General features: G+C 40.6%; 2 protein-coding genes across 2 annotated transcripts; both read right to left on the bottom strand.

Annotated features, from left to right (window-relative positions):
• Positions 1 to 5,109: 5,109 nt before the first annotated feature.
• LOC129238948 (uncharacterized) lies at positions 5,110 to 12,692 on the bottom strand. Its single transcript, XM_054874194.1, has 3 exons — positions 12,516 to 12,692; positions 12,281 to 12,368; positions 5,110 to 7,016 (listed from the first exon to the last, which is right to left on the bottom strand). The coding sequence occupies exons 1-3, from the start codon at positions 12,564 to 12,566 to the stop codon at positions 5,653 to 5,655; spliced, it is 1,503 nt and encodes a 500-aa protein (XP_054730169.1). The 5' UTR covers positions 12,567 to 12,692; the 3' UTR covers positions 5,110 to 5,652.
• LOC129238950 (uncharacterized) lies at positions 8,912 to 9,690 on the bottom strand. The gene has a single exon (XM_054874195.1). The coding sequence runs from the start codon at positions 9,498 to 9,500 to the stop codon at positions 9,075 to 9,077; it is 426 nt and encodes a 141-aa protein (XP_054730170.1). The 5' UTR covers positions 9,501 to 9,690; the 3' UTR covers positions 8,912 to 9,074.
• Positions 12,693 to 19,679: the final 6,987 nt, after the last annotated feature.

The following is a 19,679-nucleotide window of genomic DNA, read 5'->3' as shown; positions in this document are numbered from 1 at the left end:
AGGTTTAATAAGTCATGTAAATAGGTGGTTAGTGTAGTGCGGTGTGTCTTCACATCCTGGAAATATATTGGGTATGTCGGGGTCGATTCTGGATAAGTAGGAGTTTAATTCGATACAATATCCAGAGCGTGATTGGGCCAAAGTTACACGGCTCTAGCGAGACAACTGAAGCTCTTCGTTAGTAATAGGTGGTGTTTGGACTTCGCTAATGTCATTCGGGGGTCGGGAATTTAGGAGGGTGGTAAGGAGCTCCCGATGAATGTCGTTTAATGCTTGTTTGTATACTGTCCGGTCCAGTAGTTGTAGATTTGCTTTGTCCTGGATCTCGTCCGTGTAGTTGAAGAGATGCTTCCTGACGTGCTTGGGAGGTGACGCAAGCTCTACCTTCGGTAGCACCCTAGCAGAAATTGCTTATAGAGCATTTTGCTTTGTTCCTTAACTAGGAGCATGGAAGCCTCATTGTAAAGCTGTTGCAGGGATATCGGCAGGCATCTCGTAGCTGTCCTGATTGTAGTTTTCTGACATGCCTGTATCTTTCTCCACAGGGTATCACTAGTGCCAGACGACTAGACAGGCGCAGAATAATTCAGAACTAATAACTTTTAATATCCGCCATGGCCACGACTACCATTCGGAAGCGCACTGGTTCGAAACCTCAAACATGAAGCACCAATTCATAGAAAACGTTTTTTCTAGTAGCGGTCGACTGTCCGAGCGTATTGCTGCCATGAAAAAGTTTCTCTTAAAAAAATATCTGCCGTTTGGAGGCGACTTGAAACTGTAGGTCCGTCCATTTGTGGAGACGAACAGCAAAAATAGCAAGAGGAGCTCGGCCAGACATACAAAAAGGGCGTAAGCGACAATTATATGTTGTACATACATAAATATATATGGCTCACCATAACTAAAGACAAATGTTTGATATGAAGTTATTTTATTCATTTAAATTTTTTCTATTATAATTTTTCTTATTTGTTCGCAATTGGTTATACCGATTTTGCTCGTTTTTTAAACACTTAAAAATGATGATGGTTTCTTCTCATTCTCAACAGAAATTGATTAGTTCATTTCATTTCTAGAATAAAACGACACACATAAAACTCCACTATGCATTTTACATTTTTAATGTGATTACACGCCTACATAGTCATTAAAAATCACTTAAGATTTGCATAGCACACATATGCACATAAGCATGTACTTATATACTTGTGTAAAATTTGAAAAGTAAATATAAAAAGAGGCTGAGGAAGCAGTCGCGCCTTTTTCATGTCAAATTATTTACATGCCACAGCCCTATGCTCGACGATCAGGCTACAAGATTGGATAAAATGCGACGGAGCAGAGTTAGCCGACCAAAAGAAACAATGTAATGTTTTATGCAAGCAGACATGTGAATGTAATCTTGTGTAGATTTTGAGTTATCATAAGTCTGCATAAGAAAAATTTAAATATTTACGTAGTATTTTTTTGGCAGAGACAAGATAAGATATGATAAATTAAGGTAAGATAAAATAATGTAAGAAAAGATAAATAAAAGCCGCCGTAGACGAATGGGTTGATGTGTGACTACCATTCGAAATTCGGAGAGAACTTAGGTTCTAATCTCGGTGAAACACCAAAATGAAGAAGACGTCTTTTCTAACAACGATCGCTCCTCGGTAGGCAATGGCAAACCTCCGAGTGTGTTTCTGCCATTAAAAAGCTCCTCATAAAAAATATCTGCAGTTCGGAGTCGGATTGAAACTGTAGGTCCCTTCTTTTGTGGATACAACATCAAGACGCGCACAACAAATAGGAGGAGGAGCTCGGCCAAACAACCAACGATCGCTCCTCGGTAGGCAATGGCAAACCTCCGAGTGTGTTTCTGCCATGAAAAAGCTCCTCATAAAAAATATCTGCCGTTCGGAGTCGGCTTGAAACTTTAGGTCCCTTCTTTTGTGGATACAACATCAAGACGCGCACAACAAATAGGAGGAGGAGCTCGGCCAAACAACCAAAAAAGGTGTATGCGCCAATTATATATAGATATACCATATATAAGATAAATAAAGATATCCAGATCAAAAAGCAAAATACACGAAAAGATACCATAAGATAAGGTAAGACAAGACAAAATAAAATAGATAAGGAAAGATAAAAAAAGGTAACACACCTTAGCAGAATAAGAAAAAAAAGTCAATATATTAGGAAAAGGAGTCCGAAATATCAATTGGTACGACGAGGAATGCCATGCTGCCGCGCAAAGAATGGATGCTGCCTATAGAGCCACGCTGCGATCGGGCGCAACGCGAGCCATGTGGGATCACTACCGGGAGCTGATAAACGAAGATAGACGTTTCATCACAAGGAGGAAATGAGAGCCGAAATACGTGAGCGCGAGGAGCTTGAGATGCTAGCCAACAGGAAAAACGACTAAAAACTAAGAGAAAGCTCGGCAGTTTAGAGGAGGCTTCAAGATCGGCACGTTTTCCTGTCAAAACAAAGACGTGCTTAAATTTTGGAGGGAACCCTTCTCAAACTTGTTCAAAGGTGGCAACAGCGCATGTCATAGAGAATATGAAGATAGCCATACCGCAATCGCTGACGACGGAACTGTCGTTGCGCTACCCGACCATGACGAGAAGCGAATAGCGATGATTCGGGAGCTCACAGAATGCCAGCTGAGCTATTCAAAAATGGCGGAAAGAAGCTGGTAAGGTGCAAAATATAGTCGGATGAAAGCACTAATTCCGTTTGGAATATAAGTGACTCTGCCCAATCCAAAAAAAAGAGGTGATTCTACGACCTGTGCCAATTACCGCGGGATTAGTCTTCTAAATATCGCCTATAAGGTTTTAGCAAGCGTATTATGTGAGAGGCTGAAGCCCACCATCAACTAACTGACTGGACCTTATCAGCGTGGCTTTAGACGTGGAAAGTCCACCATCGACCAGATATTCACAATATACCGAGTCTTGGAAAAGACCCATGAAAGAGAAAAGACACACACCAATATTGTCGGCCTATGTACTAATGTGGACAAAAAGTAAGGTGAATTTATTTGTCAAACTTCGCGAGATTAAAATTTCGCTCTAGTTATTTTTTTTATGAGTTGGCAACACTGTTAATAACATCTGGGCCAACTTTCATGTGAATGTCATTATCAGTAATATATTTACGCTTGTGTTTACCAAACGACCAAGAGTGCATTTTTCGATTTTTACAATGTCTGATTTGATTGAGCAGAGAAGTGCCATCAAATTTTGTTTGCGGAATGAAATTTCGGCTGCGGAAACGTTTAGCATGTTGCAGAAGGCATTTGGTGATTCGACCATGTCGCAGAAAAATATTTATAAGTGGTACAAAGACTTCAAAGAGGGTCGAGAACGTGTTGATGACTTGGAGCGCTCCGGACGACCATCGACGTCAACAGATGACCAACACGTCAATAAAGTGAAGGAGTTAGTGCTCAAAAATCGTCGGTTGACTGTTAAAGACCTTACTGATATGATCGGAATATGAGAAGGATCTGTGAAAACCATTTTGAAAGACCATTTGGGCCTACGAAAAGTCAAATCTCGTTTGGTACCCAAAACTCTCAATTTCTTGGAAAAAAGTCGTCGCGTTGATGTGTGTGAAACAATGCTTTCAGACTATCAGGACAAGCTCAAATGCATCATTACGGGAGATGAGACTTGGATTTATGCTTACGACCCTGAAACAACCGACCAATCAAGCGAATATCGTGCTAAAGGCGAGGCCAGACCGAAAAGAGCACGTCAAAAACTCAAGAGACCACTCCGGGGAACGCGTTTCGAGTCGATTGAGGAGATAAAAGCTGAATCGAAGAAGGTGCTGATGGCTATACCGGAAATGGACTATTTGGCATGTTTCGGGGATTGGAAAAATCGTTGGCATAAGTGTATTTCATCGAGAGGGGATTATTTTGAAGGGGATGAAATTGATTTACAAGAATAAATAAAGATTTTTCATTTTACAACCAAATTCACCTTACTTTTTGCCCACAGTAGTAAACAGGTTTGCTTGTCTACGCCCCCTGTATTTATCCCACTCCGAGGATGCCGACTTGTTTGAGTAGTGGCAAACTAGACGCTGACCATTTAAGACCACTGATGTTAAATCTATTAGCTAAAGAGCTGGCCTACCAGGCATAACTTTTATAAAATCATAAGCTGAAATACGATTACTAAAGGGTGATCAATTGAGAGGAATCGGATTTTAATTTGAAAAAAAAAACAACAGCGAAAGCTCAAATTGAATGCGCAATCTTTGTTATTTTTGTCTAGGAACGTTCGTGAAATTTATTCTTTAAAAACCACTTCAAATGTTGGCCGCAACTGCGCCGTAATTCGGTCATACATAAACACCAATTTTGAATGACTCGCTGACTTTGGTCGATATCTTGTAAATAACTTTAAATCAAAGCCGGTTTATCCACAAAATATTTAGATTTTCATAACCCCACAAATAAAAGCCCAAAGGTATGATATCACACGATCTCGGTGGTCAATCCACTGGTTCGAAACATTGACGTAGTAAATCCATTGTTTCATGGGCTGGAACCACATGTTGTGATCACGGGCTTCAATTTGCGTTTATCCGGCATCAAAAAGTCGTTTATTATGGCGCGATAGCGTTCACCATTCATTGTTGCATTGGCGCCAGCCCCGTCTTGGAAGGAATACGGACCGATGATTCCTCCAGCCAAAGGCCGCACGAAAGGGTTGTTTTTAATTGATGTAATGTTGTTCTTGAAGGGCTTTGAGTTGCTCTTCAACTCAAATACGGAAATTTTGTTTATTGACGTAGCCATTAAAGCAAAAATGGGTCTCATCGCTGTACACCATAAGTTGGCCTGAGCGCGTGATGAACACTTTTCACAGAGCGTCGATTTTCGTAATACTCGTATAATTATACGATTTGTAGACATGGTTGAGACGCAAGTCTTTTCATGATGAAATGGCAATAAATAATAAAAAAATGATGTATTTAGTTTGACAGTAGCCACGCGTGATCTGTCAAAAAAACCCTGCAGGAAAAAATACCTCCAATATGATATCCCCTTTACAACCCTCTGACGAAGAAATTAAAAAAAAAAGTTCCCACTTTTATTGTCGTATGATTCCATTTAATCTTTATACAAATTGCAACAACACATCAATTTCAGGTGATCTTTCGAAAGTAAGTTTAATAATTTTACTTTTCGAAATTCGAGTTCCACATTTTACTGACATATCTACACGATTACCGCAACGAAAAATAACCAAATGGGGAACGAGAAATTTTTACTTTGTTCTAATCAATGGAAACAATTTTGCACAACAAATTGTCGATTCATTAAATGAGAAGGAAAAGGAAATTGATGCGAGGGCAGGTGACAATGCTTTGGTCAAGATCGAGAAGAAAGGCAGTTTATGGTTCTAGCGAAGTGATTACATTTTCTATTCGTCAATTCTTTCCCTGCATTCACCAACCTACGCATCGATCCTTCTCGTTCTCGAGATATGTCACCTACATATGTGTGCATGTATATATTTTCTTCACTTCTTAGTCTTCTTCTTACATTTCCAATAACTATATCTTAACCTCACATGTATGCTTATCTGGTATCCATGAACACTCTTTTCTCTAAATCTTCATTTCGCTTTTTCAAAATTTTTTTAAATGTGCACTATGATTGAAACGCATCTGGTTTAGGGCGGCAGCTTGGGCAGCATTAGCTTTGTTCAACTGTGATGTAGGTGAGTGTTTCGTTATTCTCAGGACTTGTTTGGGCACGCGAGGTGGCGATGCTTCAGACTGCGGAGGTACCAGAGCGGGTAGAGTCAGTTTCTTGACTGTCGTATTGTTGGCCATTGGTTCTGGTATTTCCAGTGTGGCCGGCAGCACATTCGTTATGTTACGTTCCTCGTTTGCCGGTTGTAGTTGCGGTAATGGCTTTGTGCTATAGGAAACGGTATTGCTCTGTATAACGCTAGGCAATTGAGGTGCTGGTGGCGTAGTTGTCATTGCTTTTGTTGCGTCCATTGACGGCTGTGGCGCAGATGTTGCTGCGTCTACTTCATCAGCTTGTTGGCGCATTGCACGACTCAAATATGATTGTTCGAAATTCGGAGTTTGATTGCGTGCCACTCGACGTGGCGAATTACGCGGTGTTACCTCATTGACATGTACCACAAATTCATCCAACGCATTTTGACGTTTCGACTTTTTATCCACTGAATCAAAAATGGAGTTTTGCTTCAAATGACTGTACTGTTCCTGCGATTCAGCATTACCTTTGCTGTGCTGATTGAAATGTGACAAGAAGAGTGCCTGAGATGGTGGATGATGCCAACCGTTCATGGGATCTTGGTTTTTGGCCTTTTGTGCGGATGATTTGTTTAAGCGCGGACGGCCTAGAGCAATGCGATCCTTGATTTCACTATCGATCGGCATTAAATCGCGCTGTATGGCCGATGTCAAGTGGACCACATGCGTAGGTGTGACGTCGAGTGTGCGACTTTGCATGTGTTGATTGCGCGCGGGCACCATAAACTTTGGCAACACCGATTGTTTGCTGAGAGTGTTACGTGCATTTAGCTGAGTAGCATAGGTCCGTAGTAGATAGTTAAGTTGTGCCGTTTGTGTTTTGGAGCGACGCCGTTCATCGCTGCGCCGGAAGATACTCGCATTCGAGCTGCTTGCACTCGAACCGAAACGACGCGAGCTGTAGATCTTGTAGTTGGGCGAAGATTTTAATAGTTTGCGTTGTGCGGCCAAATTCGCAATGGCACTGCGGCGACCATTTTCTGCCGCATTGCTGGCTAAACGTTCGCTAACGACTCCGTTTTTACTGGTGGTCGCAGCAACATTTCCGCCAGCCGCCTTTGGATTTGATGCTGCTGTGCCGCTTTTCGCGCGTGATGCATTCGTACTAAGCGGAACGCGATCACGCTCCTGCGATCTGAGTGCACGAAGGGGACCCTTATTTTCAGGTTTCGGTGGGGCTGCCTTACTTGTAGCCGTTGGTTCTGAAAATGGCAAATAGTTGGACATTAGTAGAAGTAAAACTAAAGGGAATTAATGTTGGTGAGGGATATTTTTTATCGAAAACTGTGCGGTAAGTGAGCGGGCAAAAAAAATAGAAAAAGCCTTGGCCGATGAAATACGGAATTCTATCGCAAGGATCACTCAAAACTTTAGAGCTTGGAACAGTTTTAAATTATAATGAATGGGAGAATTCTTCTAAATACATATTAGGCCAACCAAGATTGGTGAAAGAGATACTCATACTCGTTCACACCTTCATTTATTTTTCCAATTTTCTATATTGGCTTTCCGTTTGTCGTTTATTTTCGTACCGAAATTCAATAACTTAGTACTAGACTTTTAATAGTTATTTTAATTTACGCAATAGTTGTAAAATAAGCTTAAGTATTTTACTGTAAGATAATTAGGTTTCACGATAATTCTGAAACAATCTAGGCTCAAAGAGTCATTGTAAAAAATAAATGATTATTTTAGTAACTCCTAATCACAGAACCTATATTGTTTCTCACTGGTATCTGCCTTAAATGGATCAAGTCTAAACTTCTGGAAATTCAGATGGCAGTATTTCGAGCAACTGCGCATTCTCTATACACAACTATACGCTATACTCTGGAAAATGAACGAATATGCCATGGGTGCCACAAATTGCCTATGGACTAATAGAAGTTACTGAAATTATTACAAAACTTAACCCACTAATTACAGCTAGTTGTTTACATAAATAAGATTTCATGGCAAAGGCAAGCTTAGAGAATATCACAAAATATAACTGAGGACAGTTCGGAAGAGTGGATGCACCTACCTGAGAGGTAATGTCTCAAGAACTAGTTTGACATCAATGCGATATTAAAAATATGCATCGTACACTATTTTATACTGAGTTCACTAGATAAAGGAAGAACGATGTTTTTCCATCACGATTGAAAAATAAATGCCTTACTTGTTCGCAGGAACACATCTGAAGTGTAGAGTAAAATGCATATCAATTACTTACTTGAACTATTTAAGAAGGCTCTTGTGTGGTTTACAGGGTCCAGCACTTGAAGTATAACCAACTTCAGACCGCTCGAAAAGTTGATGCACAGGGATGCACGGGAATCAGCTGTCTATTAGTTGGCTAAATGACAGTTCAGAGTATTGTTTACATGCGCGTGGAAGAATTTTGTCGAGATTAAACGCGAGAAAAGAAGAGCAGTAATGGATTTCAAACGTAAAAGCGTGATTGCATTATATTTGGCTGGTCATCAAAAGACTGCAACGTCACTTGAAATGGTTCGAAAAGTGAAGAAACGACTTGAGCGAAATTCCCGACGAAGTGCCAATCAAATAGTGAAAGAATTGAAAATATCTGACCGTAGCATCCGCCGCATACTGAAAAATTATCTCGAAGTTAAGCCTTACAAGATCTAAAAGGTGCATGATCTCACATTAAAGCATCAACAAGTCAGACTTGACAGAGCGAAGGAGTTGCTTCGCTTGGCCGAAAGCGGCCAATTTCCGAACCTTGTGTTTTCTGACGAGAAAATTTTTCAAATTGAGCAACTAGTAAACTCTTAAAACGATGGGGTTATTTGACCCACCGTTCATATGAGAATTTGTGTGATCGATTGACCGGTAATGGTTTGAGCCGTTGTAACCGCAGGTGGGCGCTCTCCAATCGTTTTCATTGAGCCTAGCGTCAAGGTAAATGCGAAATAATATCGGAAAAATATTCTGGAGGTTGCTTTGAAGCCATGGGTAGACAAACATATTCACAATATATTCAATTTCATATGAGTTCAGCTAAAAAATATCTAAAATAATTTACGATGAACTTAGTTTAGAAATATCTAAAATAGTATCGTAAGTTTAATGTCGGAAAAGTGGCAACATTGCGTATTTGTCCACAGATACGGTTTATCGTTTATTTATACGTCTTGTTTACAATTCTATACTTTGAAAATTTTTTAAGGAAATTTTCAAAAATGACACTTTATTTTCACAGATTTTCTTTCCTCTATCGATCAGCTGTGTGGTACCCAAACGACATTACGAATTTTCTACTTTACTGCTAGGTTAGTAACAGACTGCCTTTTGTTATCCATGTCCAGTCTTTTACTACTGGTATCCGCCTCCTCTTCCAGCTCTGAACGTTTCTCGTGCTTCAGCCGATCCTCTTCGTCGTATACATGCGGTGGCGGCAAGCGGTAGAAGGGCGTTATCGGCTCTATTTCACGCTCGTACAACACCATATACATTTCGTCAATATCGCGCAACGACTGAAATGCGCGCACACCCTGATTCTCCAACAGCGAATAGATGAGGTGAGAGAGCGCATGAAAACCGGCTGCCTCCGCTTGTAGCTGCTCCTCCAATGTAGTGCCAACAAAGGTGACATGCGGCATCAGCAAATGGCGTGCCACTTCAAAAATGGCATTGAAAAATTTCCGCATGAAGACAGCATCCGCTTTTAGCTCAGATCGCATATAATACTTGAATAGATGCAAGCTATTGCAATCGCGATCTGGATGTTCCTCATAGAACTAGAGCAAGTGCATGCGGCGCAGCAGCATAAATTCGCTGAAGAGTGTGGACGTGTCGAGCACCTGCAGCCATATGGTCCAGGAACGCCATTCTTTCGTCATCAATTTAACGAGCGCCACGCCGAATATCTCATTGGTCCTCGAAGTGAATATAATATATAATATATATATATATATTGGCGCGTTCACCCTTTTTGGGTGTTTGGCCGAGCTCCTCCTCGTATGTGAGGTGTGCGCCTTGATGTTGTTCCACAAATGGAGGGACCTACAGTTTCAAGCCTACTCCAAACGGCAGAGGAGCTTTTGATGGCAGAAATACACTCGGAGGTTTGCCATTGCCTGCCGAGGGGCGACCGCTATTAGAAAAATGTTTTTCTTAATTTTGGTGTTTTCTCCGAGATTCGAACCAACGTTCTCTCTGTGAATTCCGAATGGTAGTCGCGCACCAACCCATTCGGCTACGGCGGCCGCCTCAAGGCCATAGTCAACGCAAGAGATGGCCATGTCGAGCAAAAGTAAATTGATTATTAATTTTGTCTTATTTTTACACATTTTTTACTTTGAATTGAATAAAACTAATTTTACAAAATAAATGTATGGCCTTTTTAATTGGTTACACTTTGAGGGCCGGACCGGATAAGGGTGTTCGGGTATATTTCATATCATTTTATTTACTAAAGTTATGGTTGCAAAACTTTACAGACTAGAGGTACAAAATGAATTAAATATAAAACTGAAAACTAATTTAGTTCTAACTTAAGATCCAGACCATTCAAAATTCTATTCATAAAGGGATCTATTAATGAATGCATAATTTAAGTAATTTGATTTCAAAATTTTAATATTCGACGGAAAGTGAAAATGCAAAAGCCTTTATATAGAAAGAGCGAGTATAGAGAAAGCTAATCTGCTCCAGTAGATGTGGAAAATGAATGAGATCACAGGCAATATCAGAAACAAACAAACTTCAGCGAGTGTGTGATATGCCTTGAGGAAAGTGATTTCAAATTTATTAACATAAAACTGATACCGCGAATCGTTGAAATGAAAAGATTGCAGAAAAAACCGGACGAAACTGTGTTGAACTTTTTTGATTCTCTGTGAATAAGCAGTATAAATTGGACTCTAGCGCACTCTTATTTTCAACTGAAACACTTTCCTAGTCTCGACTATAAACCAGTTCCTTAAAGCATCGCGCATAATGTCGCAGAAAGCCCAAGTTGGAGTAAGGCCAAAGCGGGTAAAAACGTCACTTCCAACTCTCAGCACTCGATTTAAAAAATGTGTTTTCCATAAATATTGCGAGACTCAAATAATAGGTTGAACTGGATGATTTGCAGTCACGCAGAGACCGGTTCGAACAATTTATTTTATTTATTCCATCTTGAATTTCGAGTTTCGAAAAATGTATAAAAAGGAACTCTTTTATAACAGATCAACCCTGGTGTCGGTGAATACGAAACCAGTTGCATCCCAGCTAGGAGACCAGATGCGCTTTAGTGGCTCTTGTGATTTGCGAAATTAGTTAAGGGAAAAGCGATTAAAGGAATGAAGGTGCTAAGTCCATAAAATAATTTTAATAGTCTTACAACCAATGTATTATTTTTTAATAAAGTAGAGAAAGTCTAAACTTCCTACGAGAGACTGCAAACCAGTCAATAATGCAGGCAGTTCTTGCGTACGGCTGTTAATGTTGGACAATGACTTCTAAAGATTAATCGTGTCTAAGAATATTCGAGGGTAAAGTGCCGCGAAGGGTCTTTGGTGTGCTACGACTGCAAGATGGTATCTACCGGATGCGCTACAATGAACAAATCCTGCAGCTATGTAATGGCGAGGACATCGTGAAATACGTTAAGGCCCAAAGAGTCGTACTACGCACATGAGAGATGGCCGCCCCCAGAAATCAATCCGTAGCGCATAAAGCACAAGGAAGTCCACGATTAGCACGGCTTGAACAAGTTCTAATGGACCTAAGGACACTGGGTGTTAGAAACTGGAGAACTGTTACCGAGGAACGAGATGCATGGAAATGAATTGTGAACGAAGCTAAAGCTCACCCGAGCTGTAAAGCGGCCCGAGATGATGAGAGAACATCTAAAGGAAGTAAGCTCCAGATCCACTCATATAGATACGAAATTCATAAGTCAATGGATGGAAAATAATTTTTCCTTCCTTCTAGAAAATCAGGATTCTAAGCGCCTATAGAGAAAACTTATGAATTCTCACTGGATACCCGTGTTCGTTATTATTTCAGAAAGTTGGGATAAGTAGAAAAGAAACTTCTATAGTTTTCGTGAGCTGCGCGATGAAGCGTCAGAATACACCCTATAGGAGTCTGTAGCTCTCGCTAGAGGGAGCCCATTGGTGATATGGAACAACAAGCCCGATTCCTATTTAAACCAGCTGATTATTCATTTGCATTGTGAAATACGCGACGGGAATTTATGTAGTTATGTAGGCCAGAATTTCACCTTCGCTGTCCTAGAAGGTTGGAACTATGAGGAATACCATCAATCGAATGAAATGCTTGAAACCCGTTTTTTTTACCTTAAAGTCACAGATGTTACAGTGAGATTATTGGAAATGGCGATTGCTAGTAGCGAACAGCTGCAAAGAGTTTCACTACTCAACTCAGCGCCGCTATTAGCGCTTAAATTTACTACCATAGATGATACTAACACACCATCCACACCCCAATCCGCCCTACCAGTCTTACTCACCATTCTTGAAGTTATTTTGCGTTTGTTTGTAAATTTTCTGTATGCAGGTGTTCACAATTTCGGTAGTATTCTTCGAAAGTATCCATGGCTGCAGTCGGCAATCGGCATCAAAAGTGCACAGTGGCGAGTAGTTGTACGAATAGAATGGAATTTAAAGTGCACCATTTTAGTTGAATATTTTTCCCATGCAAATATGTAATTTTATCTGAATTCCTTTAAGTGTATTTGTGCTCACCTTTAATACGATATTGCTGCGCACAATTTTGTTAATGTTGCTGCTGGTCATTTTCAATTTGTGGTGCTAAAATATTTTTTATATAAATCACGAATTGAGTACAAATTTTCGAAAATAGATTTTTTTGAAACGATGACGAAAAATTTTCTGATTTTTCTTACCAAGCTGATGTGAGATGACAAGAAATTGTATTGAAGGCAAACATTGTAAGGTATTATTATTATTAATAAGCACAGTATCCATATGGATCCACAGCGAAAAGCAGAAAAATGTGCATAGTGGGCGGCACGACTTAGCAGCGACAACAACCAAGTGCAACAAAGCCAACGCAAAGAATTTATACGAAAGTCAAACAACAGAAAGAATTTGATTGCGCCACAAGCTAGATTGAGCTAATTTCAAAAAAAAAAAAAAAAAACACAAAATAATCCTTATATTTGATAAATGAATATTTGAAATTTTTGCCGAAGCTTAGTTTGCTAAACAAATACAATATTTGTTGTATATATTTCGATATATTGCGGCTTAGTGAGTACTTAGCAGAAGCAATGAGTGACAATCTCCAAGCTCCCAGATTTTGCTGTGATTTCGAAAGTTGCGCTTTTGTAAGGCGATGAGCCAAATATTCAAGCAGGAAGGCATCCATACAAATACACACATATGTATGTATGTGCCTACAAAGGCATAATGAATTTGTGTATAAGTACCCAGTAAGGAATTGTACCCAGCTGGGCATGGTGTAAATCGAATAAAGAGAGTCGGTTACTTAAGTAGAGATGTCATCGGAATAGTCATCAGTAGGTCTTAAGTCTTATTTAATATTTACCCATGCCGCCAAGGCTTTGCAAATCGCCATTGAATTCCTGTGGGAAAAAAATTAGGTACGCAACTAAGTTCCCGCTGTTTGTCAATAGATGCCGCCAGCAGTGTGCGCTAGTCGATTCTAACATAACCTAAACGCCATAAACCAAGCTTAGACATATGGTAAGCAAACTGTTTTGACACATTAGTGATTTTGTTTTGGTATCATATTCTTTTGGTTTTGTGAAAATGTCTGATTTGGTGTCGAATAATAGTAATTTGTGGGAAGTGTTGATTTTCCTCTTTCATTCGAAAAAAATGGCGGCTGAAGCGCATCGAGAGCTACAAAAGGTTATGGAGATGCTGCTTTAAGTGAAACAACGTGCCGAAATTGGTTACGTCGCTTTAAAGACGGTGATTTTAATGTTGATGACCGTCCGCGTGAAGGAAGGCCAAAAACTTTCAAATACGCTGAATTGGAGGCATTGCTCAATGAAGATCCGTGTCAAACGCAAGAAGAGCTTGCTTCGGTAATAGGAATTACCCGCCAATCCATTTCCAAGCGATTGCATACTTTGGGAATGATTCAGAAACAGGGGGCTTGGGTTCCTTATGAATTAAAACCAAGAGATGTTGAACATCTTTTTTCGCCTGTGAACAACTGCTCCAGCGGCAAAAAAGGTAGCGTTTTCTTCATTGCATCGTGACGGGTGATGAAAAATGAATTCATTACAGAAATCTAAAGAAGGAAAAGTCAAGGACATGCTGCTACGTCGTCGCCTCGGCTGTATATTCACGCTGCGAATGTTATGCAATGTATTTGGTGGTGGGACCAAGTTGGTATTATTTATTATGAACTGTTGAAACCAAGCGAAACCATTACTGGGGATCGGTATCGACTTCAATTGATGCGATTGAGCCGAGCACTGCGCGAGAAGCGGTCGCAATACACATGACAACATGACAACGCTCGGCCTCTCATTGCCAAACCCGTTAAAATCTACCTGCAAACACTGAAATGGGAAATCCTACCCCACCCGCCAAATTCTCCACATATTGCGCCGTCCGATTATCACCTGTTCCGATTGATGGCATATGGTCTAGCTGACCAGCAGTTCCATTCATATGAAGATGAACAGTTTTACCGCGACGGCATACGAGATCTATCAGAAAGATGGGAAAAAGTAGTAGCAAGCGTTAAGCAATACTTTCAATGATTGACTAGTAACCATTTTTTCAGAATAAAGTTGTATTTTCATAAAAAACAGCGATAACTTAGTTGCGCACCTAATAACTCTTCCGTAAATTGTAGATGTTTGCTTGCTTCGAACTTGTTTTATTATTATTGTACAAGATATTTTAATGGGTTCACAATTTCCCAATCGCCAAACACAAATTCTATTAAAATGAAATGTAAGACGGAGTGGTGCTAACAAACACCAGTGGCAATGCAGAGACCAGCTACCGCTGTTAATCTAATGATGCTCACGACATGATGAAACTAATGAGAGCCCCATGTAAATGAATTTCCACCACCGTCCCGTTCCGTGGTATCGTAGATCGTTGTTTCATCGTGTCAGCTGATACGAGTGTACGTTTACGTTGGTGAGTGTGAGCACCATAATAAGGCAATCATCTCGTTGTTATTGTGCTATGGTGAAATGACGAACCAATGCTCGCTACGTTCTTTGTGCACTCCGTTTAGCAAGTCCGCTCAATCGCCAAACACAAATAACCGACTGCAAATGAAATTCTCGCTCTTATAGACATCTGTGAAGGGATCGCTAAAAAGTAAGAAAAGGACAAAATTAGTCACAATCGTAAATTGAGCAAACTTAAAAGTGTTACCAGACTTAACTTTACGTTAAATGCTTTAAAAAGTGACCATATTGGAGGTAGTTTTTCCAATAGGGGTTTTATGACAGAACAAACTAAATACATAAACTTTTTTATTATTTTTAGTATTAATTGACATCTCATCATGGAAAGACTTACGCCTCGTCAACGTCGTCAAATCGTACAATTGTACGAGTATTACGAAAATCGACGCTCTGTGAAAAGTGTCCATCGCGCGCTCAGGCCAACTTATGGTGTTAAACGATAATGCCCATTTTTGACATAATGGCTACATCAATAAATGAAATTGCCATATTTGGGCTGAAGAGCAATCCCAAGCCAATCAAGAACAGCCATTACATCCAGGAAAACAAATGTTTGGTGTGGCCTATGGCTTGGAGGAATCGTCGGCCAATATTTCTTCAAAGATGAGGCATGCGTCAATGTATAGGGTTTTCCAATAACAGCTGTTATTGCTGAATGGATTGCGCTATCGAGAGATGATTAACGATTTTTAAGGCCGGAATTGGATTGTATTGATCTGGACAGCGTTTATTTTCAAAAAGACGGCGTAACAGGCTACGAAACTATTGATCTTTTACGGAAAAAGTGTTATCTCTCGAAGAGGTCATCACAATTGGCCACCGAGATGTTTTGATTTAACACCTTATGACTTTTTTCTTTGGGGCCACGTGAAAGAGAAGGTCGACGCCAACATCCCAGGTTCGATTCAATATCTAAAAGATGGAATTCGTGAGGCTATCGAGGACATTCTTTATAATGAAATAAACATCCGATCATTTATATTAAAAAATATCATTTTTCTTTGAATATCAAAATAACACCTCTTATTGAAAAACACTTTATTAAGTGAATGATAGCAAATTGAAGCCCGTGATCACCACAACATTTTTTTCTAGCAAGACGGTGCTACTTGCCATATAGCCCGTGAAACAATGGATTTGCTTCGTCGTCGTTTCGGTAAGCAATTTTTCTTTCGTCTCGGATCAGTGGCTTGACCACCAAGATCGTGTGATATCACACCTTTGGACTTTTATTTGTGGGGGTATAGGGATATGTAAAGTCCAAATATTTTGTTGATAAGATTGTCTGTTTTCGATGCGTCTTGCAAGTGTTTTACTGATAGTACAACTGATGCATGTCCGCCCGTGGTTTCTTTTAGCATACCTGCTGCTTTAATTCTAGAAGCAGATTTGGCCGCTAGCCCTTTAATATTTTTAACAAGACGGCGCTACGTGTCACACAAGCAACGAAACCATTGATCTTTTACGGGAATAACACCTCTTATTGGAGAACCTTTTATATATATCAACGAGTGGAATATGTAGGCTCATTTCCATTGGTGCCTGAGGCGTCGATTGGAGTATTTCTGTTATTCATACGCAAGCTAATCGTTCGACTTTTATGAGATTCTTTAGGTAAGATTGTGTCTGCACCGTCCCCTTACCATACGAAAGCTGCGTAAATGAAAATGGGTCTGATGATCATATTGTACGCCCAGTGATTGATGTACGGTTTCAGATCCCTTTTTTCGCCACTTTACAGATAAAGAGGGCATTACAAGCTTCCTTCATCCTTTTCTCTGTATTCTATTTCCAAGAAAGCTTTGAGCTCAGAGTTATGGCAAGATATTTGGCTTCGTTCGCTAGATTTGGTGTTACTCCATCTTTAGACGGTAACTGAAAACTCGGTATCTTATATATTCTAATGAACAGAACTAGTTCGGTCATGGCTGGGTTAACCATTAGACAGATTGGGGTCGCCAACTTAGAGTGTTCCTTTAGCGCTGATTGCATGAGCCCGCTGATAGTCGAGAGAAACTTCCCTGTCATTAGGATGACTACATCGTCCGCATAAGTAATTACCTTTACCATTTTCTTTCTCATGGAAAATAAGATGTATGTAAAAAAGAGTTATTCTCCTTCAACTTAACACAGACACCTGGACCTTTATGCCACCTCCAAGCGGCAGATAGTTTTTTAATGGGCATCCTTTTCATTGTAGAAATTCTCTCGGAAGCTTGCCATTGCCTGTCAAGGAGTGCTTGCTATTAGAAAAATTATACCCATCATTTGATGTTTCGTGTCCCCAGTGGATATCGAATTTTGACCAACAGAATTGTAGTCTCGCGTAAATCCGCTCGATTACGCTGAGTACTCGTGAAAAAATATAAGTAAATAATTGGTGCGTACCCTTCTTTAAGGTATTTGGCCGAGCTTATCCTCCTATTTGAGGTGTGCGTCTAGATGGTGTTCCACAAATGGAGGGATCTACAGTTTTATGTCGGCTTCGAGCGGCAAATGTTTTTTATGAAGAGCTTTTTCATGGCAGAAATGCACTCAGTGGTTTGCCGTTGCCTGCTGAGGGGCGACCACTCTTAGAAAAACGTTTTCTATTATTTGTTGTTCATGCACGGAGACTCGAACCTATGCAATCCCGAATGGTATTCACGCACCAAATCATTCGACTATGGCGTACTCGTAAAAAGTAATTCTAATTTTCGCGAGCTATTTGGTAACTGAGTTTATACAAGAAGGAATAGGGTTTCTTATCACATCAGCTATAGTTTACCGATACTCGATGATAACTGAAATATGTAGAACACAATTTATTGAAAAATACTCGTACATACAACTTCCTGCAGGGTACCATAATTTTGTATGCGTACGAGTACAAACATTTGCTTTGCTTCTCCTGCTCGACTGCTTCAGCAGCTGCTTTGTGCACTCGAAAATATTGCAGATGGATTTTTAATGACAAATGTGAAAGAAGCTGAAGGAATGTCGCAGAAGCAGCCATGGAAGATGATGTCAGGAAACGGGCGCGAATAAGTGAAAAAAGAAATGCCCGAGGCAACTGAGCTCAGCGCGCTTATTTTCTTGTCATCAATAATGGCGGCAGTAGCGACAGTGGCAGTGTCAACGCAGCAGCATGTACATGACAACTACGATAGCAGCAACAACAATAAACAAACTTAAGTACAAGGAAATGCATAAAATATGCGTCGAAGGAAAACGGTGTGAATGCCAGCGGGCGGGCGGGTAATTTGCCGGAAGAAAAGAAAGCTTTCTGCAAGCAAGCGATAAGGAACCGGAATATGTTGTTGCAATGCAAGCGATTCAGAAACATGACAGATATGCTGTGACAGCGCTAAGATGTGGTAGGTACAAAAAAATAAAGAAAAAAATAACTAATGACAAACACAGTACAATGACGCATGTGTTGGAAAGAGTTCTGCCACAGCGGTGGCTGGTGTAGGTCATGCCGCCCAAACGAAATTTTGGGCACAGCATATCATATGCTGTAATAGCGACAGCTGCGAACTTCCACCAAATGGCGTGAATTATGTGGAGCGCTTTTTTTAACTACTTGAATTTTTTGAGGAGCTACATGCATTTAGCTCATGGTCACCGGTTGCACGCGGAACTCGGTGTACTGTCAGCAGTGAATGAGAAATGAAAATGTTGCGGAAATACTAAAGAGTTTGGGACGAAAAGCACGTAAGTACTTATGCAAAGCGGGATGTACTTTGCTAGTGTGATGTGTTTCTGATTATGCGGAGCAAAACAAATACAAAAAAACACTCTGACAAACGATCTTTTGCCTCTTAGCCTGTTACCATATTTTATATCACTGATCGCCATACATTGAATGAATGAATGAATCATCATCATAGCTCCTCAAGCTTTGTTGTGATGCATAGGGCCAAGAGTAGATTTTTGTACTCCGTTCTGTTCCCTGCTTTTGCTTTTGCTTGCTGCCACGCCAGGTTTTTGTTCACAACTTTTATTTCACTTTGGAGGCAACGGCGCCATGAATGAACTGTCTAGGGCTACCTCGGTTCCGCTGATTTTGGGCAGTAAAAATATATAGTGCTTACCTGCTGATCTCCATGCCTCCTTAGCGTAATGTATGGCCGAGCCACTTTCGATTGCGCTCTGTGATTTCTTGCGAGCGTGGTTTTGCAGGCATCGTCGGTGTGAAACGGCTTTCGATACCCAATTGTCTGGTCAGGAAATGCGCAGGATGTACAGGATTTGATTGAAAAGTAATGAGCCTTATTTTTTTATGCAGTTTTATTAAACCTTTTGGCTTATACAACTAATATTCTTCAAAATAGGACCCTTGAGCGTCGATACACCGCTGGTAGCGGTCCTTCCACTGCTAGAAACATTTTTTACAGTTTTTTGGATCGCCTCGATGGAGTCGAAACGCCTCCCCTTCAGCTTTCTTTTCAGGCGCGAGAACAAGAAGAAGCCCGGAGGGGACAAGCCTGGGCTGTAGGGAGGGTGGGGAAGTACCGGAACCCCCATCCTGGCCAATGCAGAGGTGCAGAGGAAGGCGGTGTTCGCCGGCGTATTGTCGTGATGAAGGGTCTAATTGTTGACGAGGTCGGGCCGAACCCGGGCGACACGGTTTTTCAGCCGAAGGAGCACTTCTTTGTAAAATGCCGCGATTGCGTTGCTTCCTGGAGGTACAAACTCCTTGTGAACAATGCCTCGAGAG

The sequence above is a fragment of the Anastrepha obliqua genome, chromosome 2, assembly GCF_027943255.1.
Source record: "Anastrepha obliqua isolate idAnaObli1 chromosome 2, idAnaObli1_1.0, whole genome shotgun sequence".
Classification (NCBI taxonomy): Eukaryota; Metazoa; Arthropoda; class Insecta; order Diptera; family Tephritidae; genus Anastrepha; species Anastrepha obliqua.
This window is presented reverse-complemented; position numbering and strand designations above follow the sequence as displayed.